The sequence below is a fragment of the Alosa pseudoharengus genome, unplaced genomic scaffold (genome assembly GCF_046254945.1).
Source record: "Alosa pseudoharengus isolate Yale_2024_CS ecotype anadromous, Long Island Sound unplaced genomic scaffold, YU_APseudo_1.1 YU_APseudo_1.1_scf_21, whole genome shotgun sequence".
Taxonomy (NCBI): domain Eukaryota; kingdom Metazoa; phylum Chordata; class Actinopteri; order Clupeiformes; family Clupeidae; genus Alosa; species Alosa pseudoharengus.
The window spans coordinates 17,753,243-17,778,318 of NW_027468674.1; the positions used below are offsets into that span (position 1 = coordinate 17,753,243).

Sequence of the window (25,076 nt, forward strand, 5' to 3'; positions counted from 1 at the left end):
TAATTGACATTTGATTCTGATCATCCACACCTTGAACACATTACCTTCACCTGGATGACTGTGGAATGTAGTAAAAAGGAGTGACACTCTCACATGAACTTTTGTTAAGATACCTCATAACGTTCACATTAAAGATAGGACAACACTTCAGTAATGCAGGACAGTTCAGTAACCATTTAGGAAATCAATAAATATGCTGTTGCATTTTTTCAGGCTGTGACCAGAAGCCAATAGGAAAATCCAATAATCTTTGTTTCAATGAAATTGTGCATATATATATTTTTTTAAATAAAACACCCAACATCCATTCAATAGTATTTTTTTCACAGTTGATGCTCCTCCAATCCAACACACACATACTTTTGCATATTAATTCATATTAGAAGTAAATACTTGTGCAGTATTACATTCTTGGTGACAAAGATGAAAAATATCAATTTGATTCATCTTAGGAGCACCCTAAAAAGAGACAGTAATAGATGATATCACAGCTAATGGACAATTGTAGACATCGGCTTGTACATTTCTGTTTGTTTGATAGATTTAGAGGATCTGACATTACTGCTATTGTGTCCTTTCGCACACGAAGACCCACCTACCCATGAAGTGGAGAAAAAGGGAGTGAATATCCACCAAAAACCATGGGTGAAAAAAAAAAAAACAGTAACATGTAATTTCCTCTTAAAATCCACTTTCACATATGTTCAAGTTGGCACCTTGAATGCACATGCTTTGTTTTGAAGAAGGCACAACATTTTTTTTAAGTACATTTGTTGTAAGAAGCCAGTTTTGACACTGTTATGTAAAAAACTACAGATAATTTATAAAACTAAGGAACGTTTAAAACTTGTAGTTAAAATATCACATTTTCTGTATCTCATTAAGGCAGGGTTGTCCAATCTTATCCAAAAAAGGTCGCATGGGAACACGCGATACTCGTCAGCTGACGCACAAAATTGCCAGATCCTTTGTAAAACAAACTGGCTACAACCATGCCTTTATGAATAAGACTGAACACCCCCACTTTAAGGCATGTAGCATAAACTATTCCTCTACACACTAATCGATTGTATTAAAATCCAAATAAAATATAAAATATGATTTTCTCTCTCTCTAGCCACCTACACTATGTACATTCTGCATTCAGACTTTAAACAGGTGTGATGAACAAGCATGACTCATTTATTTTCTCAGGTGCAGAGAAGACCACAAGGTGAGAACACTGACATGTTTCACTGTGAAGGAGTAACTGTAATTTTCGGAATTGTATGAGAAATACAGTACTATCCTTTGCAGAGTTTTCCTTTCTGTACAAAAACACTGAGGGGGCATGGTAAAATACGGGGGGGGGGGGAAGGGGGGAGAAACAAACAGAGAAAAACAAAGAAAAACAGAAAAGAAAAACTAGCAGCCAATATGTCACATCTCAGAGTTGTGCACATGGGAGAGCCCTGTCTGAATGCAGCCTTTGGAATAGAACATGCCCCAGCTCACTGGTCTTTCTGCAGAGAACCGTAGTACTCGGTGAGAACCTTCCAGGCTTTGGGAGCCATGAAACCGTCGGGTGGGTTCTCTCCGCTCCTGGCCAGCCTCCTCATCTTGGTCCCCGAAATGAACTCAAACTCATCATTTCTAGAACAACGGAGCCAGAATAGAAAACATTTAATTGACTGAAAAATGACTACAGTCAGGAGTGTAGGCTAGGCTAATTTACTGACTGAAATCAGGAAACAACATAAATACTGCTTTCAATGTACAATTGTTATGATGACAAAAAACAAACACCTATTAAAACACATTTACATATCTGTGTAAACCACAGCAAAAAGAGCACATCCATGGCCTTACCGTTCTTTGTCATAGAAGTCCATGGCCTTCTTGACCTTGTTATAAGAGGCCACGCGGAAGGGAATGATCTCGACAGAGGTCAGGCCTGGTGCCATGGTGAGCACCTTGCCCCCGTGAGTGGGCTCGTACATGTCCTGCTTGGTCTCGGGGTGAGGCATGCCAGCGGGGTCGCGCCCGACGATGTAGAAGTTGGCGCCGGCGATCATGCGGGCCCTGCAATGCCATTGCACCTGCCAGGGGGAGCAGAAGAATGCTGTCAGTGACCAATGTTTCCTTCTGAATGTCCACATAGGACATAATTTGAATTACATCTACATGGTGGAGTGTCTACTAAACAGGAAATTGTATTTGTTTGTTTATGCTATTTACTACATATTATGTTTTAGGGGCATGTTTAATATACCGGTATTTGCAACATTATATTATATTTTATCTTAAAGGCTCCAATTTTATTAAAATTAATCAACATTTATTGACAACTAAGAGCTGGCTTAGTGCGGTGTGCAAAGACCATTCAAAATCTACGATCTGTGTTTATACACAATACACTGTATACACTGTATGGACAGTGTTGTCGCAGCACATGACACATGAATAACACACCTCTGTTGGTCCAGCATACATCATGGGTGATGGGAAAATGGCCACGATGGTGTTGGCTGGGTCCAGCACGCCCTCCTCGAGCACAGCGGCATGCTGCTTCATGCGCCAGTCCAGCGGCACGTCGTCCTCCTTGGTCCAGCCGCCCAGCGGGTGAAGGAGCAGGACCGGGGTCTTGTAGCCGCGCGCCAGGAGACGCCGCTTGGTGTCCTGCATCAGCAAGGCGTGCCCGTTGTGGACCGGGTTGCGCAGCTGGAAGGCAAAGATGGCATCTGGCAAGAAAGGACACAGAAGGTCAATGTTACTGCGCTGCCAATAACAGCAGCTGTAGCCACGGTAACGGAAATATTACTCAAAGAGTGCTGGACAGCCCTGAGCTCTGCTCGGCCCTAATGAAGGCCATGTTGGCTGAAACATGTGAGAGAAAGTGGAATAGAACATTATGTCCAATATTCCAATATATGGTTTAATGTTCTGCATTATGTCCAATATTCCAATATGTGGTTTAATGTTCTGCATTTCTCATTAGTGGGTCACTTTGATACTAAAAGTATGATTCTAGGTAATGACTGTATGATATCTGTACTGTCCCTGTGTATATCTGTGTGTGACTGTATTTAGAGATAAGCGGGAATATTATGTCTTTGCAGTGTTTCACTGTTCTACATGGCTGCGTCAGTAGCTATCTGCTCCAGATTGCCAGGTTGCCACTAATCAGAGTCTGATTCAGTGTAGTCCACGTGATATGGGATGACCAACGCCATCTCCTGTCAGCCTGGAAGGATACTTAAACCCTAACTATTTCCTTGTCTAGTTAGAGCAGCTGATGGATCTTTAGGTGAAGTCATGCTGTCTCTCCCTTGATGTGCATCATTGTAAATAAACTCTGTTCCTGATTTTTCATACTATTGGTCTGACTGGGTCTCTATTAAATCTATGGTATCAAAATTACAATCAGTTTATGGAGGTTCTACCGAGATTGATAAGGATTATATTGATCTATTGAATTAAGAATTATTCTTTTTACCAAACCAACTGTGTGTTATCCCTCAGCCCGCTGGAAAGACGCGCTCTCGGTGAGTAGTACATTTTGTTCCTTTAAAGTGCTATTATGACTGCCATTGGGCAAAGGGGGATTGCGTTGAGTAGAGCTCCTGTCTTAAAAATAGACAGTTTGGGTGGTAGTCTGTTGTAGCAGCTATCGACCCGCAAAAAGAAGGAACAAATTGTGTGCACACACAGGTTGGGCTTACGTCAACGAATCTCCAGAGTTACAGATGATTTGAGTACGGGTCTGGGCGAGAGATCACATTCACTGGGTTTGCTAAATTGGACAATCTGTCAAATTTTGAGACCAGTCACTTTACGGTAACCAATCAGGAAAATGAGTCAGTTTATGTCTCAACATGTATGTCTATCTATGTTTCTGACCTGTGGGTTATGTGTATGTGTGCTTTGCAAATGTCTGCTAAAGGTCCTCTCTGATACTAACATGTCTGAGTGTCAACCTGTCTCTGCTTGAACTACTATTTGGCATAGTTTGTTCAGAGCTGCAAAGCTATTTGAATCTAAGAAAACATCCGCCTCATATGCTTTGTGAAGGGAAAGTTAACTTACTTGGCAGCTTTGTCTGTCTGTGGCCGCCACACATGGTCAGCAGCATTAGTTGGGCCAAACTAAGATAAAGGTGGGGACGCCTATTCAAAACATCCCAGTGCTGCTAACATTGTGTGTCAACCAATCAAATATACCACAAAATAATTAGAAGAAAGAATGTGTCTAAAACTATAGGCTACATGTTGTGTTGTATGTATTGCAACTAAAAAGTACTGTAAGTCCGTTTTGTCTTTGTCTTCCCTCCTGTCAGTCGACATGAGGCTTGAGTGAGAGTGTGTGTGTGTGTTGGCCAGCTGATATGCATGAAGGTCACATATCTGTTACACACTGTAACTGAGAATACACATAAGAAAACTGACTGTTAACTATTGAATTGTTTTTTTTTTTTTTTTTTTTTTTCTTCCTCTCAATAAGAGAATTATTTTTGAGTTTTTGCCTGGGATTCAAACTTGTTTGATTTACTGAACTATTCTCAACTAAACTAAAGCCAAGATTTTGTTAAGTGTTTGAAGTCCAATTCCTTCTCTCCTGTTGAGTTGTTCCTTTCCACAAAGGTAAAGGATATTCTGTGGTCACCATTGAGGGCACTCTTGCTGGTACGGTAAACACTAACACACTTAACCATAAGGTACAGATCTTCTCTGACTTAGCTGTGTGTGTGAGTGGTTGTTATCTCTGCACTTGAAGGTCAGGGAGCCAGTGTAAAGAGAGAGAGAGAGAGTGGAGAAGAGAAAATATGTTTATTACACTTGAATTATGAAGTTAAAGGAGAATTCCGGTGTGATATTGACCTAAAGTGTATTGAAACATGATACCGAGTGTGAACGTATGTCTCATAGCCCATCTCGGCTTGTCCCCTGCACTCCAAAATCTGGCGCTAGTTAGCCGATGCTACCAACAGCTTTTTCAATAGTGGTGCTTCGGCATCGGGCTAGCCATGCAAATAAATCACTGTTTTACACCCATTTAATTAGGCTCAATGTATCTCCACACTTCATTAGTAGACTTCCGAGGGCCCTGACATTTAAAACGAGACATTGAGAACTTTGAAAAAGCACTGGTAGTTTACTTACAAGACGATTTATACAGACAGTATCTTCACGAAGTTTAGCGTTTGCAGCCATCTTGAATTTAGTCACGATAAGTCGAGCGACGAGTAAGAATGAACAGGTATGATAAGGGATCAAATTCCAAAAATAATTCAGTGGGAATGCATGGATTCCAGTTTTTTCCAGTAGCAGCAAAGTATGTCATCATATGGTCAACTATAAAGATGTAGGCTAATCTGCCTGTTCCCAGGGATGGGTAGTATTTCTGAAACATGTAATATGTATTTGTATTTCAAATACAAAATAGTATTTTGTAATTTGTATTTTATTGGGTTGAAGGAAATGGCTCTGTATTTTGTATCAAAATACTTTATTGGTGTGTATTTTTGTATTTTAGAAATACTGCAAAATACTATATGTGAAACACACTAAAAAAAGTAGATACTACACACAGGTGTAATGAATAATTGGTAATTAGGCAACAATGGTTGATTTTTATCGCAATCAGCTAATGTGAGAACAGCTGTGTTCAAAGACACTAACAGCTTTTCAGTGACGGCTATTGTTGAAGCATCAGCTCTGGTCTGAAGCACTGGTGTGAAGTCGTACGCAAGTAAAGATGAGCAAGTTTACCTGTGCAAGTTCACATAAGGACACCGACAAAGGCAACCATGTCCTATTCACTAGTTCACATTCCTGAATTTGCATAAAGACAAAAGCATAATACATAAAAGCATGATAGAAAAGCATGTTTGGCGAGGTCTCTGGCCATGGTCCTGAAGGGCTTCACGGAATCGTGCCGGAGTCGACTGCGCAGGCAGGAGTCGGGCAGGATTCCGCCATACACCCCCTTATCCTTTAAACATGGAAGACGGGAGGCGTAAGGGGAGGTGGTGGGTTGCGAGCGGAGTAACACCGATGCTGTAACTTCGGCAGGTAGAATGCAAATAAATAACCTGACTGATTGAAGGAGGCATGGCAAATTCCGTCACACTCCTCCCGAACTTCCGTTTGTAAAACGCCATTTGTCTCCATGCCAATCATTAACAGAAAAGATATCTCAATGAACCACAATGACATCAATAGATGGTAAGGTGTTGAGTGTGTTTGAATTCCCTTCCTTGTAGCATCCATTTCTGCATTCTACAGTGGGGACAAGTTCACCTTGTTTAATTAAATAGTGCAGAACTGAATAAGAAAAGCATAAGGCTATGTATCTTGAAGTTCCAGTATGTGAGAAACTTGATATGCCTTAATATCTCCAACCTCAAGTATGCAGCTAATAAGGAAATATAATTGTTATTTAATTAAACAAGATGAACTTGTCCCCACTGTAGAATGCAGAAATGGATGCTACAAGGAAGGGAATTCAAACACACTCAACACCTTACCATCTATTGATGTCATTGTGGTTCATTGAGATATCTGAAATTTTTTCTGTTAAAGATTGGCATGGAGATAATAGGACATGGTTGCCTTTGTAGGTGTCCTTATGTGAACTTGCACAGGTAAACTTGCTCATCTTTACTTGCGTACGACTTCACACCAGTGCTTCAGACCAGAGCTGATGCTTCAACAATAGCCGTCACTGAAAAGCTGTTAGTGTCTTTGAACACAGCTGTTCTCACATTAGCTGATTGCGATAAAAATAAACCATTGTTGCCTAATTACCAATTATTCATTACACCTGTGTGTAGTATCTACTTTTTTTAGTGTGTTTCACATATAGTATTTTGCAGTATTTCTAAAATACAAAAATACATACCAATAAAGTATTTTGATACAAAATACAGAGCCATTTCCTTCAACCCAATAAAATACAAATGACAAAATACTATTTTGTATTTGAAATACATATTACATGTTTCAGAAATACTACCCATCCCTGGGAACAGGCAGATTAGCCTACATCTTTATAGTTGACCATATGATGACATACTTGGGTTAATACTGTATTTCACCAGTTAGGGCACCAAAATGGCCAGCAGCGGCACTGTGTAGCCTATCTTGACAAGTTTTGGGTTACAATATACAGGTAGTGGGCTCTCTGCTGATTTTAATGAGTAGGCCTAAGCCTAAAGTTACAGCATTTCTATCACAATTGACCACACTTCGACCTTTTGTCTGCTTTTAACAAAATTCTGGCTATGATTGTTCCTTGTATTGCATCATGAGCCATCACTGCGCCTATTGCATTCTACTGTTGTTAGCCTTAAGCCTAGCTCAGTCATTATGTTATACCCCATCGCCCTCCATTAGAAGGAATGAGCTGCATTGAGCATAATAAACTGCATTTAGAATTCCAAATCCATATTTCTAGATATTTTGGTAAAAGTAACTTAAAAGTAATACAATAGTAGTGTAATGCCTTACAATTCAGAGACAGTAATATTATAATGTAACAAATTACTTTGAAATGACAGTAGTAAGTAATACATTACGATTTTGAAGTAACTTGCCAAACACTGCCCCTGGCACTTTAATTTCTTTACACCATGGCTTGTTAGTTCTCCCCCATTTCCAACAGCCGCCCATCTCCATTTATTTTTTAACTTTTGACACCTGCCTTCCTTTAGCAACAACGCATCCATGACAGCTAGTGGCCTTGCCAAATAGACGCACACAAATGACGCTAATATGCGAGGTTCTGGTAGGCATATGGTTTTGTGCTATAAATTAATAATATTTTATAGCAAAGTTTTAAGTTGACTATTTTGATTGCATGGTTATTTTTTGTCAACATACACTCACAACCTACTGTCGTTAAAAGTGAGGCCTAAAGCAAAATAGGCTACAAGGCTGTCTGTGCGTCACAAACACGACTGACCCCCTTACTAAACAGTTCGCGATGATGACAATATTATTATTATTTTATGTTAACACGCTCAGTCAAAACCTTCCGTTGCAAATTGTGAAAAACATTGTTGTACACGTCACAGACGGGATAATACATTGCATACGGTTTATATTGCGTCGCTTTACACATAATGTTAGTTGCATTGATTAAAAACTAACAATAATAGTAGCCTACATGGGGTGGCATAGCAGGCTATCTGTTCAAGTCATAGGTGACACCCAAAATGAATGACCTCCCCTGACAAGAGTTCGCGATAGTAAGAAATTGTCTACATTGATGCACGGAAAGAACACAGCCTACGCTTCTTCTCCGAATTCACACATAGAGCTCACAATATCATATCCAAAAAAGTTAAACGGATTTGCCAACCTCATCAGCGGTCTCGATTGTGTCACTATAATCCAACTTTTAGACCGTTATTAGTCCTCCATATGTGTTCTTTTTTTTAAGCAAACGCCCCAGGCCAATGAGACAAGCGTGTAGCTACAACATAAATAAAGCGGAACTCATGGCTGAGGTAGGCTAGGCTATCTTCTTGAGCCGTCACTGATTGAGACACAGAAAGTTCTCAAGAACACTATTAGGTCTTTAAACATTTACCATCACACACATTAATTCATCGGACCTAATATTTGTAGTTGCCTTAAAAAAAAGGAAAAGAAAAGGTGATAGCCGCAAAGGTGAATGTGCTGGACTGGGCGGCGGTCATATTTTGTACCGCTCTGCGGTACATCTAGTTTTGGATACAGCAATGCAATAAAATAAAACACAACTTTTCATTTGTTTCAGACGTTCAGAATATGTTCAGAATAAAGTGCTAACCAAGTTCTTTAAAACATTCCTTTAGGCCTGCTTTAAACAATGTGGAAAAAGGTTAAGATAATTTAGCTTTGCTGTATGATAAACAATTCTTGATATGAGGCACACAAGAAAAAAGAGTATCCATGAAGATCATGATCATGTGAATTTATATTTCATTGCTAATTACTAGTTTGGTGACAGACCATAGCAGTATTGCAATTGAAATCTTTTTAATAATGTTAGCTGAAACTTAAGAAGCACTACTGGGGCCGTGGGCCCAGCTATGTATATCTCTGTGTTTTGTTTCAGGTGCAATCAGTGGTCAAAAAGGGGGAGCCTTACAGACTCTATTTTTTTCCTTTTTCTTTTGTCTATTGTTTTTTTTTTAATTCCCCTTGAGCTGTTTTGTTATTGTACTCTGTGGTATGTAAACTTTTCTTCACACCTGTGAGAAATCAAGACAGTCAGGGCCACTTTTATACATGCAACTATGTTGTTTCATTTGATTCATTTCCTTTATTGGGTTCTATTTGAGAATTGTTGAGAAACATTTCTTATGTGTTTTGGTTTTATATTCAGCTTTGCCTAAGTATTATACACATGGTAAAGAGACACAATTACTGCATTACTCTCAGTTAATTAGTAGGCTTATCCTGATTCAATCAGAATGTGTGCTATTGTTTGGTGTCAAAGGCTTCAAGTCTTTTAAAGGGGGACTTGAGAGTATTGGATTCAGAACTTATTATTTTTATATACATGTGATTTATGTCCTGATGCCTCTAAATCGGGATAATCTGAAAAGGTGGTACACCAATGGGATTAACCCAACCTGATATAAAAATGATATAGACAAGTTTCTGAATTAGGGGGATTGACCAAATATATTCTTTTTGGTGTACAAGCTCTTGTTCTGATTGTCATGATGGTTTGTTTTTGATTTACTGTGGTTGTTATTGTACACCAATCATGTGTAGCTATTTTTCATAACTTATGAAGAAATCAGTTAAATCATGTATCTAGTCATGTACCTGCTTATTTGGATCTGACTAACTTTGATGAAACAACTGTATAATCATTTACATTTTGTGCATTTCCCAGTGGCAGTTTTTGATGAAATGTTCCAGCCATAAAGGCTGAAAAAGGGGGACTGAGAGAAAGTGGAATAGAACATTTTGTCCAATATTCCAATATATGGTTTAATGTTCTGCATTATGTCCAATATTCCAATATTTGGTTTAACGTTCTGCATTTCTCATTAGTGGGTCACTTTGATACTAAAAGTATGATTCTAGGTAATGACTGTATGATATCTGTACTGTCCCTGTGTATATCTGTGTGTGACTGTATTTAGAGATAAGCGGGAATATTATGTCTTTGCAGTGTTTCACTTTTCTACATGGCTGCGTCAGTAGCTATCTGCTCCAGATTGCCAGGTTGCCACTAATCAGAGTCTGATTCAGTGTAGTCCACGTGATATGGGATGACCAACGCCATCTCCTGTCAGCCTGGAAGGATACTTAAACCCTAACTATTTCCTTGTCTAGTTAGAGCAGCTGATGGATCTTTAGGTGAAGTCATGCTGTCTCTCCCTTGATGTGCATCATTGTTGGTCTGACTGGGTCTCTATTAAATCTATGGTATCAAAATTACCATCACATGTTGGCATGATTTTATCAGTTCAATAATGCTTTTTTAATATAAGAAAAGTGCCTTGGATCTACCTGCTTTGCATAGTGTTGGATAGCCCATTTTAAATTGATAATTTTAGAATATACTTATTTTAGTCTTCTGTATAAAAAAGACTCCATTCTCCTTAAACTTCTCCAAGCAGCAGAGCTGTGATAATTAAAAGCATCTGCATGCTATTGTGCATTCTGTTGCAGTCATGCTAAAAGCACAAAGTGGATAACAGAAGTTGATGATGGTGCATTTATCAAGAAGTTCAAACTAAAAGGTAAAAAACTAAGATGTCACATTTTGATCCATGAGGGCCTCTATGTCTCATCTTAATAGAGGAACCTAAAGGAGTCTATTCAGAGGCCTTGGATAACCACGGCCCATTTACAAGTAAGTTTAGAAATAGTTGTGTAGAACTAGTCATGAAAACCCCCTGAAGCCAAAATCTTTGTGGAATTTTTGAGGGATCTTTCATGTTTTTTTTTAGCTGACATTAGGAAACCACAGTTTAATCCCCTTGGGATAGACAGGAAATCTGACTTTAAATGTAAATGCATAAATACATCTGAAATCCACTCAACTGTGACCTTGACTGATATCTAAAGCTGTCCACGGTCACTCTGGCCTTCCTTGTTGACTCATACAAGAAAACAAGAGATACTAAATCTTTTCCAACGATGCGGTCTTTTAAGTCCCTTATCATCTCAGAAAGAGCTTGAAATTGCATGAAATCCAAGTACTCTACAGCTCTTGAGGACTTCAGCCTTACCTGCTTTCATATCCTTGAACCTTTGTCTCAGTTCTCTTGGAGTAAGGCGGTACTGGTCCAGCCCATCGTCCCATTTGATTCGCTCCAGCACCTCCAGATCACCGCCAGCAAGCCAATCACCGCTCTCCATCACCATCTTTGAGAAAAATACAGAAGCTGTGGTTTAAAACTGCGGACCACAACAACTCTCATCCAATTAGTACAGAAGTCAAAATAATTGCAAAGCACAAAGGCCCAGAGGGAAATTCTGAACACAAATCTAAAATCTCTGGCATCAAATGCCAAGCCCATTGCAAAAAAACTGTTTCCTTGAGGCTGAATTAAACTGAACTTAATCCAGGCAAACAGAAAAAAAATGTTTTATTACTTTATTACTTTATTACTTTTATTACTAGCAGCCTTGATTGCTGTTAACACCCTTCCTCCTGTTTCTCATCCTGTTGTGTCTGTATGGCTCATCTTTGCAATGACCTGGCTTGTTTTCTGCCAGGTCATTTTCTGTTCATAACTGTTTCTACTACATGCTTTACTTGCTTCTCTACGTCCTTTAGAATACTACTGTGAATCATCTTGCATTGCATATTATTTGCCTTAAAAGCACTCTATAAACAAAGTTTGATTTGTTTTGAATTGAATAACAAGTTTACTGGGTCATGCCTTGAATCAAGCGTTCCTGAATGGAATGGTCACAGTTGCCTAGATATTGTTGGACAGTGACATTCCATAGAGTACTGTTCTGGACTTATCAGTCTGGCCATGGACATTCTTACTTTGTGGCGCCTGCAAATTTCTGCCCGAGTTTCTCTGATAACTAGAGTCAGATAAATTCACCATTTGAAGTGCCAACCACCAATTTCAATTTCTGCTATGTCTCTTCACCTCTTGCTTGCACCATGTTTGCTGGCCAGACATCTCATCAACATGAAAGCTAGAAAAATCATAGTGTATTGATATCAAATTGCAAAAGACCCTGAGCGTTATTTATGCTCTATATTCTAACGTCCCATGGAAGTGCGGGGTTCTGAAGGCAACCGCGGGGCGAGACGCCTCACCTTGATGTAGGGGTGCTGGGGGCAACCGCGGGGCGAGACGCCTCACCTTGATGTAGGGGTGCTGGGGGCAAGTGGTGCCCCACTGTCTGGCACAGCGCTCCTCCTTCCGATGCACGTAGAATTCGGGGTTGCGGAGGATGGCGACTCGGCGACCTCTGAACTGCAGGGCGAAGGCGGCGCAGCCGTCCAGCCTCTCCTTGTCCTCAGTGGACACAGGCAGGACTATGGGCACGGACAGGTTGATCGTCCCGCCTACAAGTTACGTGACAATGTTGTTAAAGGAGCTATGTGGAGTTCTTTCAGTTTAAGACATCTTGTAGAAAATGTAACTGTAGAAATGGCGAAGAATCACAAGGAGTGAAGAAACAACAGTTTTGACGTAGTGTTCCGTATTGTCCAGGTAGTGTTCCATATTGTCCACTGAAGTTAGCTTGCAAACCAGCTAGTACCAGGCCAGCTCTCCTAAAAGTATTAGTCATGCGACTACAAGATTCTCTGAGTTCTCACAACTATTAATGATTACCGTACCAAACCACTTTTATGATTTCACACAATGCTGATATTCACAGAATAAGTCACAGAATGCATATAGTACTGTTGTTTGAACAGAAAGTGTATTAGTTTTATTAGTGCTATTTAGTAGCTGTAGTATGCATAATAAGCTTTGTATAGGTTTTGTCAGCAAAGCACTGCCAACCCAGAGTCATTTAGTCTACATTTCCAAAAAGGGTAATAAACTCTTAATGACAACATTATGTTCATATTCTGTTAGTCTCTTTGGACAAAATCTGCAAAATATCATAACCATAACCACATGTTGAATATGCTAAATGTATTTAAGCATGATGTTCAATATATGTAAACATATGTTAAATGTATGTAAACACATGTCAAATGTTAGCACACCCACCGTCCAGTAGAGTGCTGAAGTGGAGGACCTGCAGGAACTCCCTCTCCCTCATGAAGCCCTTGAGAGGGGTGGCCCAGCCTTCGGCCAGAACCTGCACCCACTGGAGGTCAAGCTGCAGGGACACACAGCAGAGCAAAACTACTGAGTAGGGGGGTCATTGCACGGGTGTTACCATTGTTGTATATTTGTCGTTCCCAGACTCCCTTGGAAAATGAGACTCGCTTTATCAAATTAAAGCTAATTGGAAGTTAATTAAATGTGTCAGTTAATGTCCTGTCTCCTAATATCCTGTCTTCCATTTACACAGTATAGATTTTTAGTGTGAATTTTGAGTGTCATATTTATGACGGTACTGTTGGTGCCTTGGTTACCTTGGTGATGTTTACAACGGGCAATATATTGGCATCACTTAGAGCCAGGTCCAACTTGTTTTCCTCCACGAAGAGCTCATTCACATCTTCCGTTACACCCGAGGGCACAATGTCCTGTGCACAGAAAACAATGACAGAGTCTTTTTACACTAGTCATTTTAAAAAGAGCAAACTGACACTCTGGCAATCTGATCTGAAGAAGCCCATTTTTTTGTCTATGGTAGCTCCAGGCTCTATTCTCATCTCAGGCTCTGGGTCACTGATACTCATCTTTGGCCCAGATTTACCAATGGTCTAAACATGTACCACTTGCAGAAAAGCAAGAACAAAAAAATGCAAAGAAAGATGAACCGGTTGCACTAATAAAAGCAGCAGTTATCTTGCAATCCGGCTATTTGATTACCACCACAAGGGGGCTGTTGGGAGAAAAGCATTGGTTATCTTAAAATAACTTTTTTTCAATGAAATTTATTTAATGTCTTAACTCATTGAATGCCGCGCTGTTTTCGGAAGCTTTGGCCCAGAGTGCCAGCAATCTTGATCATTGTTGACGATTTTTGTAGAGCCACAGCATATTGTTATAACTATGGACACATACTATGGCTTGTTTGAAACGTGAGACTTTAAGCTCTCAGTGGGTACAAACCGTTTATTTCTACATGCCTCTGTTCCTAAGAAATCCCAAGCTAAACAGTGGCTAGTTTTCAGCAAAATCGCTGTTTTATTTCTAGAAATGGAGATGTAGCGTCTTTGATGAAATATGAAGTGTTGCCTGTAAAGATTCCGGGAAGTGACCTAGCGAGACCTGGCGAGACTGCCACCTAGTGATACACCCACGAAAATGGCCTGGTTTTGACATGACGTGCATGTGTCACTGATTCAACCCAAAGCGGCAACCATCAAAAGCAGAGTTTTAAGATTAAATGTCCAGATAAAATGTCCAGATTGTGCGTTTTCATGAGTTTTCGATCGTCATATATTTCATTACCATTCATCACAGAGTTCCCAAAATCACATATAAGGTGTGTTAGAGTGTCTAGTTTAGTGATTTAAAAAAAAAAGCTAAAAACATAATATTACGTTTTTGGCACTCAACGCATGGGAAGGAAAAACGTAATATTACGTTTTTGGCACTCAATGAGTTAAGCTATAGGACTCGGCTAATGTTTCAACCTAGAAACTTCTCCACATAAAGAACCTGTCCATCATGAAACTGCACTGCAAGAAGGGAGATTTCTAAAGGATGCTTCTGTGACCAGAAACACAAAGACTAAAGACTCAAACAGAAGTAATAAAATGCAAGAATAATTAGTCTGGCAACATGATGGCAACTCACATGAATCTTGAGCAGCTCCACCACCTGCTCAATGCACTCGTTGACGGTCAGCTCCCCAGTCTTCAGCACCAGCTCTGGGGCTTCGGGTCTCTCGTAGTCCGAATCGATACCTGTGAAACCTGGAGGTGACATGGCGGATAGTTAGCCACTACGTAACATAAATCTTTGGTTTAATTCTTATAACGGATCTTTGGTTATGCTTCCAGTGATCTGGTAGAAGTGGTCGTGCATTTATGATGGCTGTGACCTCCTCCATCAGAGTACAAAGCCTAGTGTTCTGCTTAAGAAACATTGAATCTAGGATTCTTTTGGCGATGCCAATCATGCATTCCCAAGAGCCTCCCATATAAGAGGCATGAGGTGGGATGAATTCCCAAATGTATCCATCACTGAGGCACTGTTTTGTCCATTCCAAGACCCTTGCACGCTCCAATAAAGTTGGTGCCGCAATCAGAATGGAGCTGTTTAGCAGGGCCTCTGAGAGCGAAGAAGCGGCGGAGAGTGGTTGGACGTTTCAATAGAGAGTTGGGGTTTTCTTTGTTAGGTTCGTTTGAGTCACCTTCTCAGAGTAGAATAGATTCACACGCTAATCAGTCACACAAGGGCACTGGGGGGTTTCGGCGAGATTCTGGATATTCTGCTTCTACATCTCCAAGTCAAGGTAACTGTACGTACACACCGCCGCCGACTTGAGCTTCCAAAGAATCAGGAAGTCATTCGTTTTTTTTAATGGAAGCCGGCTTCTCTCAGCTGTCAGAAGCGGCAAATCCGTTGGCGTCTCGTTTTGGGCGACTTGAGCGTCAAGCAGAAAGCTGAAAGTCAGTCAACTTTATAGTAATGAGCTATGATGCGGTTCAGCGACCAACGACCAGCAACCAATCGAATAGAATAAAGTATTAAAATAGAACATGATGGAACGTAGAATGCGGTCACGTCAGAGCGGCCAAAGCGTCCAAAGCTTCCCTGTACTTTTTTGATAAGCGTCCTTGACAGGCCGACCAGAGCTTCTTTTGAAGCGTGTGGTAATGGCTACTCTCCTTTTATCACAGATGGTTTAGTTTTACTGGTGGGTAGTTCTGTCCAGGTGCCAGTTAAAATACTTAGGGACACAGGGGCATCTGAGTCCTTTATTTTGGAGTCTGTCTTTCCTTTTGCTACTAACTCGAGCACAGGGAACAATGTCTTAGTGCGGGGGATTGGATTGCAGGTTGTCTCTGTTCCATTGCACAGGATCAATCTGCAGTCTGATTTGGTGCAGGGGGAAGCAACCATAGCAGTCTGCCCTTCTTTGCCTATAGAGGGTGTCCATCTCCTGTCGGGCAACAACCTAGCCAGAGAGCGTGTCTGGCGTGACATACCGCCCCCTGTAGTTGTTAATAATCCTCCTTCTATTTCAGCTCAGTGTTGTGCGTGAACGAGTTCAAAAGAACTCGTTCATTGAACACGCTCATTTTTTCGTGAACGTTGAACTGAACGCAACACATCTTTTAATAAAGAACTTGAACGTGAATTAGTTCACATTATGTGTCATGAACGGCAGACATCACTGTAAATGAACGTTGGAATTTGTTTTCCATTGAAAACTGAGTGACATCAGTTTTCTCTTTTGAAACGCAACGAGAGAAAGTTCCTCCCTCCTGTATTCTCGCTGGTGCCGCTTAAATCATGTATCACCAGACAGAAATGGTTTTGACATTGTGTGCGCAATGAATTGCGGGCAACGTAGTGTCCGGCTGAGAATAGTTGAATAGCATACTGGCTTCCGCACAACGTTACCCGTGATGAATTGCAGCAGAGAGGGGTAGGCATAGCAACGCCGCGTAGCAGGCAACGACGAGAGCGCGGAGGGCTGGAGGAGCGAGAGAGAGAGACAGACCAATGACGAGAGTGAGAGAACGCGCTGTAATTTTTTACAAAAATGGCTAGTGGAAGTGATGGCACGGAGACTGGTCTACCTTGTCTGTACTGCTGCAAGTTTCATCACCTGGTAAGAAACCCACAATTGCAGTGTCATGAGCAAATGTCTACAATGAGCAGCTTCAAAGAACGTATAGTGATTTCTAGCTCGTAGTGTGAAAAAAAGTATTTATTTGAATATCTCACGAAAAAAAGTAAAATTAACTGAACTTTGAACTAGTTCAGAATTAAAATTGTGAACTTTGAACGTGAACTGTTCACTTTGAGCATATATGAACTGAACTTGAACTAGTTCAGAAAAGCGGTGAACTGGCACAACACTGTTCCAGCTGACAGTGATGTTAGCCATCAGAATCTGTCTGATGTCTTTACAGCTTGTGCAGTGACACAGGCTATGAGCTGTGTCTCTAATGATGTTTCTCAGACTGGTGAGTTAAAGTCTGTTGTTTTGCCTAATCTACCTCTCTCTCTGTCTCATAATGATTTTGTTTCAGCTCAAAAGGAAGATGTGACATTAAAAGATCTGTTCGTTGGGGTTTTGCCACCTCAGGAGTAGCGCAGTCAGCAAGGGGGTATTTTGTTCAGGAGGGGTTGTTGATCCGAAAGTGGTCTTTTCACACTGACGAGGGGGTTGAGGACCCAGTGTTTCAAGTGGTAGTGCTTAATGTGAAACATTAGCGTAGTAGAGCTCATCACGCCCAGAGCCAAGGTGCTCTGGAGCGTTTTCATGAAAGATTGAAGTCGCTTCTCAGGGTTTATTGTGTTGAGCTTGATAGAGACTGGGAGGAAGGGCTCCTGTGGCTAATGTTGGCTGCACGAGAAGTAACCCAAGAGAGCACGGGAATCTCGCCTAATGATTTGGTCTTTGGATATAGAGTTGGTGGGGCTCTAGCACTTTCGCAGGGGAAGCTGAAGCGCCCTGAGTCTCCGGTTAACTTTTTGGACTATGTTAATGGTTTTCGACGTAGGTGGTTTCTAGCCTGTGAGATGTTGTCCGACAACCTGACTAGAGCTCAACAGAAAATGAAGAGCTGGTGTGACCGTCAGGCTGAGCCAAGGGTGTTCAGTTCGGGTGATCAGGTTCTGGCATTACTGCTGATAGCCAATTCCCATTTCCTTGCCAAATATACACGACCCCATACGGTGATTCGGCAGGTGTCAGACCTGAATTATTAACTTTCTACACCAAATCGTAGGCGTGCCACCCAGCTATGTCCCATAAATCTTTTGAAGCCCTATTACAGCAGGTCTTCAGTCTCTGGGGCAGTATCTTTAGCCGCAGCTGTTGAGACTCCTAGTGCCTCTCCCTACAAGGTGGCAGCAAGTAGTGGTGAGGATGTGGTAGGTCCTGATGACTGTGTGCTGCAGCCTCGTTTGAGGAACTCTGAGAAACGGATGGCGTTGGATACTTTGCTTGGGCATTTTCCAGATCGGGCATCAGAAATAAAGGCTTTATTTTTACAGCCATACAATTTACAGATACAACACATTCGGGGTGTGGACAATGTCATGGCTGACGCTTTGTCCCGCGCCCCGGGTAGGTTGGAGTGAGTGTGTTTGTCCGGTCCTGTCTTTCTCTACTCCTGTTTGTCCACTCTCTTCTTCTGTCTGGTCTCCTTAAACATAGCTTTCCAGGTACCGGGATTTGCTGGAGCCTTTGGTGTGAAGGAGGGCGGCTGGAGCTGCTAGAGGGTAGAGGGACTGGGGCCTGTGGACAAGAGTTTTTCCATCCAGCTCATGTATATGGGCTGTCAACACCCCTAGACCAAAGTTTAAGTGCTCACTTTTAGAATTATTGGAAATTATGGAAATTATTTAAAAATAAAAAAAAAATTGTCATTTTTGAGTGTGGGGTTTTTGAAGGCTTTAACAGAGGCTTTAACAGAGGCATTCTAACAACCTACGTTGTTAATTCTTTAACTTAAATAAATACATATTTTTATACGGCAAAATCTGCGTGGTCTTCCCTCTGGTTACATAGCCTAGTAGGCAGGATGTAACACTACGTCATATCATTGCCATTGGACTGTGTTGGACTAAGTTAACACGGACTTTTCTTTATTCTAATTTCTTATTTATTTATTTTATTACTTGTTCATTTTTGTTTGTTGTCTGTCTTGTATGTCTACCGTTAGGTGTCTCGGGTACGCTGGCGAATACGCCGCTCCATCAGGCATCTTTTGTCTTGTGTGTCAATTGTTATTTTGTAAATTTGTTTGTTTGTCTTGATGTCACGGGAACGCTGGCGACCTACGCCGTTCCGTCCGGCATCTTTTGTCTTATGCGTAAATGTCTAGTGTGTAAAGCGACCTTGGGTGCTTTGAAAGGCGCTATGTAACTAATAAAATTTATTATTATTATTATTATTATTATTATTATAAAGCACGGTGTGCTACCCTTTGAAGACCATCATTTTCAAAAATGGGGTTTGTGATGGAAAGATCACACACATCAAGGAGAAACAAAAGCAGAATGTCAGACACACCTTAAAACTATCCCACTGAAGCTTTGGCTAATACTTTGAATCATGTTGACCTTGTGACAATAAACCTTTCGGACACATAAAATGTGCTTCATGCGCATTTCATAGTGTTCTTTGTTGTTTGCTATGCAAACTCTGCTTATCAGGGTTATAACTACCCAATTGTAAATGATGTAAGGGATAATGGACCACACAGGATTCAGGTATCAGAAAAGTAACGCACGTTTGAGGTGGTAATAGGTATCAGAAAAATAACGCACGATCGAGGTGGTAATGCGACCACAAAGTGAAGCTTCAAAATGTCTTGCTCTAGCAAAAAGCAGTGCAGCCAGATTCTGTTACTATTACAACACTTCCTCTTTCCAACACCCTAGGCAACTGTTAAACTCTTTGTCAACTTGGAAAAATCCTGAATGAGTGTGTGTGTGTGTGTGTGTGTGTATGTGTGTGTGAGTGTGTGTGTACTACTGTGTTCACTACAAGTAATACATGATTAATGATACATGCTCAATGCAAATCATGTTGGTTTGTGGTCCATCTCATCCTAGTATAAGCCCAAAGCATGTCGTAACAGGCATCAATCAGTTAACACAGGAAGTTCTGACTCTAAGAAGTTCTGAGTCTAAGAATTCTTCTTTGAGACATGGCCACGTGCCTGTGTTTAAGGTGCTAACCAGTTTCCTCCAAATTCATCCATAATGAGTCAGGGAAACACCTACGGGCAGTCACAGACGCATTGCTCATTCAGCAAAACCACGCAAATGACATCACAATCACCCCTCTGTTCAGGCTCGCCGAGGCAACATTACAATGACTCAGACATACCAGCCGTTTCATCCCACCAATCGCTGTTAGAGATCAACCAGAGCCCTATAGAGAGAGACTTGCAACAATCGGGGTTCAAAATTCAACTTCAAAAAGTTCCCGGAAGTGATTAACAGTTGATTAGAATGCATTGAATTCTGTTCAATATTGAGAGACAGATCCATGACTTTGGGTAATTGAAAGTAAAATGCACTGATATATAATATGTATAGCACAGTGTAATTATTGTGTAAAGTATGTGGTTAGCCTACCATTACAACCATAAATCTTTAATAGGCTACAATTCCACACTTTATATCGCAGCCTATTTATAGCTAGTAGACTGAGCTTAATGTCAATTTCCATGCCTTGTTGGCAGGCCATACTGCTGTAACTAGGGCTGGGATGGTACGGATTTTTTTACCACGGTATTGCGGTAATGCAGTTACCGCCCCAGCCCTAGCTGTAACTGTAATATACTGCTGTGAACGGAGTTGTTGCAACTCTCTCTCTCTCTATAGGGGCTCTGAGATCAACTATTAAGAGTCGGTCAACCAGCCAATCGTTTTAGAGATGCTGGTCACGTGATACCTTTGATCTCTCCAGCTCTGGCCTTCTTGTAGAGCCCCTTGACGTCCCGGCTCTCACACAACTCCAGCGGAGCGTTTACAAACACCTCGTAGAAGGGCAGCCCGGCGGCCGCATGGATTTTCCTGGCCTCGTCCCGGTCCTGTGGTACACAAAAGTAATAAACTGTTCACACACACAGTGGGTATTAGCAAGCTTGAACCTGGTCAACTAAGAGCAGTGTAAAACGGGGTCAAATAACTGTCATTAGTGAACCACATTGATACAATAAAGCTGGACTGAAAATATGTTGGACTAGCTGTGAGAGGGTGCATTAGCAATGGAATAAAGTAAACACTGATTATGCTTTATAATCAGTGCACTAGACTTCCAATCTCTTCTCCTCTAAAACAATTTGGATACTTCAAGATACTCGTAGTCTATGGCTAATAGTGAAAGACATATTCTAGCCTGTAGGACTTACAACACTGTAACAGTTGTCCTGAATGAATGATTTAGACCTCACCTTAGTGAAGGGAGAGATGAAACTAGTGATGCAGACCAAGCCTGCGTCGGCAAACAGTTTGGCCACTTCAGCGATACGCCGGATGTTCTCTTCCCGATCCTCAGAGGTGAAGCCAAGGTTCTTGTTCAGCCCTTGTCGGATGTTATCCCCATCCAGAGAGTAGCAGGGGATGGCGTGGGACACCAGGTACTCCTCAAGAGCAAAGCCGATGGTAGTTTTGCCAGCTCCCGACAACCCTACACGACACGCACAGACGCACAGACAGACACACACACACAGACACACACAGACACACACAGACACACACACAGATGTTTGAGGTTATGTTGAACTGGGGCGTGAATGGGTGGGACAGGCTTCTCCTGGCCAGGGGAATTCTGGTCACTGTGCCTCGCCTGTCTGACTCCCCAGCCCCGGCTCTCTGGACAGAGTCCAACAACAGACTGCACTGACAACACAAGGTTGAGCCCTTACACTGCGCTATCGTGTATATTTGAGCTAAATGAGTTTAAGGAAAGATTAAATGTGTGGAAGGGACATATTATATACACAGAGACCTTACTGTGTCAAGGTAACAGGAGGATTAATAAACACTTCTACCTTAACGTGTAGGTAGCATCTAGACAGAAAACCTAAATAAACATGAGCTTTGCCCTCAATAAATGGCTTCCGATGTCTGTCCGAATAGGGTGTATAGGGAACATTGGAAATTGGACTGCTATGCTAACATGTACATAGCTGGAGTGCTAACCTGTTAGCCACACTGTGCATCCTCGAAAGCCTCCTCTGGTGCCCACCACCTGGCCTCTTTTGCTCCTGCTGACATGGTGGGCCTGGTACACCACGTTGGTGGCTCTCTGGAGGTCCTGCAAGAGCCAGCAAAATGGGGTTGTCGTGACGCACTTGACAGAAGGCTCCACAAACTGTATTCGTTTAGCATGCATTCTATTAAACATGTTTTCTTCAGACCCCATTAAAAGAAAATCAGTGCAGTGGTGAGTTTTGTAAGGTGATGACTGGTTTATTGTAGTGTTTTGTGGCAATTTTGTTTTCTCACCTATAGACCTCGACATGGAACTACATGTAATTAGGCCAACACGGAGGTATACACTTGACAACATACTCAAGTTGAGCTCTTCTTGAGATCTGGTTTCTATTATGAAAATAGGTCTGCTGAATAAATAAAACGAATATCTATATGGTTCCCTCTTATTTTTTTTATTCAAGTCAAAATTCAACCACAAATCAGTAACCTTCCAAACAGACTTACAAAGTGACTTTATGTATACATAATACATGTATTTTGACTGTCTGGGTGCTTCGACCAGTCATCATACACAGAACATACAGTATGTGTAGATTACATAACCATATATTGTTGTCTGTAAATACTCAGCCTTTTGGTTCAATCATGTCAAATACACAGTTTCATCTTGTCTGCTTCATCTCTTCCACCAGGCCTTTCCTGCACTTTCAAGCTTCGGCTGGTATGCATAAAATGAATAATGCCCTATACTGCTGACGTCTGCGTGCACGCAGACACACACACACACCCACCTACACACACATCTACACACCTACACACACACACCCTCTGTGTCTAAAAAAAAGAACAAGAACTGGTTTCTCATAACAAGCTGCTTCCATTATGGTCTCTTGGAGAAGCTGTAAAGTGGCTTCCTATAATGTTTTGATAATTTTAATCTCTGATGACCGTAGTTCTGTACCACATTCCTCCTCTCCTGAAATGTCACTCTGATCAACTTGGTGGCGCCTTGCAATCATTGCTTTGCCTCACATGATCTCTGGGCTTGGCCGATTAGGCTTACTGTATGGATTGTGCAGAGGAGTGCCTAATTCTGCTTTGTGCAAAAATATGCTGATCCGACCCCAGACCGACCCCCAATCTCGACACTGGAGACATTTCTTCTGGAATGGCTGTTGCAATACAGATCATTCTAGACAACAACAACAACTCCACACAATGTTGAGATGTGTTTGGATAAGTTAAATGAGGCTAGGCCTAATACTGGTCAAGATGTAGAATGGTGTGCATGGGATACATAGCTTGGGGTGCCTATGCACACACATGCACATGCACACGCGCGCGCACACACACACACGGAATTGTGTCCTTATTCATAATAGCAGGAAAGCATGGCCAATTATCCCTGCTGCAGGAGGTGGTGTGAGTTCACCTTACATGTCTCACTCCATCTTCCTCTGTAATTACCCCCTTCACACCTTTCTTTCTCACTCACCAAGGCAGTCTGTTCTAACATGATCCCACCTGTTCCTGGTTGGCCCCCACTAATTTCTCTGACTTACTTCCCCAACACGGCCCCCCACTCACTTACCACAGAACCCCCTCTGTCTTTCCTTGCATATTTTACAGTCTGGTTCATTTCATATTCCCCTCCATCCCCCCTTAATCTCAACGTCATCACGTGATACCCATTCATTCATGTGCACTGGCGGAGCAAAGGTGCACAGCGTGGCACTGTCATGGCCAGACACAAGTAGGGTCCTTGTTCCAGACCTGGCTGACTTTCAGAGCTTTACCACAGTGGTGTTGTACACTAGTCCCAGTGTGCAAAGCATAAGTGCCAGTGTCTCTTAGCTTCGTCTCTAAATTGCATCCTACTACTACAACGTTTAACTTACTATGTAACTAAAATACATCGAAATGCGCACTGCATCTGATCTGTAGCCTGGATACTGAAAGGACATCCATTCAATAACAATTTCGAATCGGCCACAACCACAGACATGTTAGACTGCAATATGCATTACAAATAACGTTACTATCAGCAATCTAAGATACAACCAGATTAACTCTATGTTCAAAGACTTTAAAAATAACGTGATTCACAAGGTTGTAATAACATAGGTTCGCACTGTATTCCAGTTTAACTGGTGGGTACTTTACCCTTACGCTAACCAGTAGACTAGCTAGCTCAAGCTTTGATGATCATTTCGAGAATGTAGGCTAGCATAGCTAGCTGGCTAGCCGGCCGGTTACGAATCTATGAAAACATAGACAAGGTAGATTTTGCGGCATCACTGGTTCTGGCTTACATAGTGGGTCAAAATAATGTTAGCGATACTGTACTTCATGACTGACAAATAGACTAGTTTGTACTTGGCGACGTAAGAGCATACTAGCCAAGAATTCGTGACTATGGCACACTATATTTATGGTTACAACAAACCTACACAAATCAGACCAAAAGCATTCTGCAAAACTATGTTGCAGAGATAACATAGCGTTATCAATCTTTAGCATGTCGAATACGGCAAAGCTTTAGGCTAGCTCTAGGTCTGGCTGTTTAATCCTCGAGTTCACGTCAATAAAACAACCTGATAAGTACCTATAGTTATGAAGACTTTGTTGTGCATAACCACTTACTGTTCGCTGTTTTTTGGTCCCAGACATGTTCTCCAAGTTTATGTGATGAGTTTTCTCGATACAGTATGTTTTCGGAGGATGTAAACCAACCCGGTAGGCAGTCCGGCGGAGACGACCAGGCTTTATAGTCGGAGCCGATCGCCGAGGTCTTTTTGGACACGTAGCACATCCAAAACCTCTTCCTCCTCCTCCAAGACGCTCATAGGCCAGATTCCAACATCCTACGCGTCAGAATCACGACGTAACATCTTGGTGGTGGTATCTTCTCGTATGCTAGCCCATCATGAGAGAAAGAAAGCCTTTAAAATAATATATAAATGCTAGAATAAACCATGGAGTATGGCTTGAAAAACGTTGGAAAATAAAGAATTCACATGGACTAATCAGACGGGCCGAGGTGATTTGTATTTTAACTTTTTTGGTGGTAACCTATCTTTTAACTCATGCAAATCTGTTTTGACTATGTTCCAAGGACTTCTGACTG

The 25,076-nt window shown here is 41.5% G+C and overlaps 1 protein-coding gene across 1 annotated transcript; it reads right to left on the reverse strand.

Annotated features, from left to right (window-relative positions):
• Positions 1–1,105: 1,105 nt before the first annotated feature.
• papss2b (3'-phosphoadenosine 5'-phosphosulfate synthase 2b) lies at positions 1,106–24,751 on the reverse strand. The gene is made up of 12 exons (XM_076298040.1): positions 24,593–24,751; positions 21,935–22,049; positions 21,184–21,419; positions 20,682–20,820; positions 14,888–15,006; positions 13,552–13,665; positions 13,181–13,292; positions 12,317–12,522; positions 11,219–11,354; positions 2,452–2,720; positions 1,849–2,078; positions 1,106–1,632 (listed from the first exon to the last, which is right to left on the reverse strand). The coding sequence occupies exons 1-12, from the start codon at positions 24,617–24,619 to the stop codon at positions 1,491–1,493; spliced, it is 1,845 nt and encodes a 614-aa protein (XP_076154155.1). The 5' UTR covers positions 24,620–24,751; the 3' UTR covers positions 1,106–1,490.
• Between the last annotated feature and the right edge of the window lie 325 nt (positions 24,752–25,076).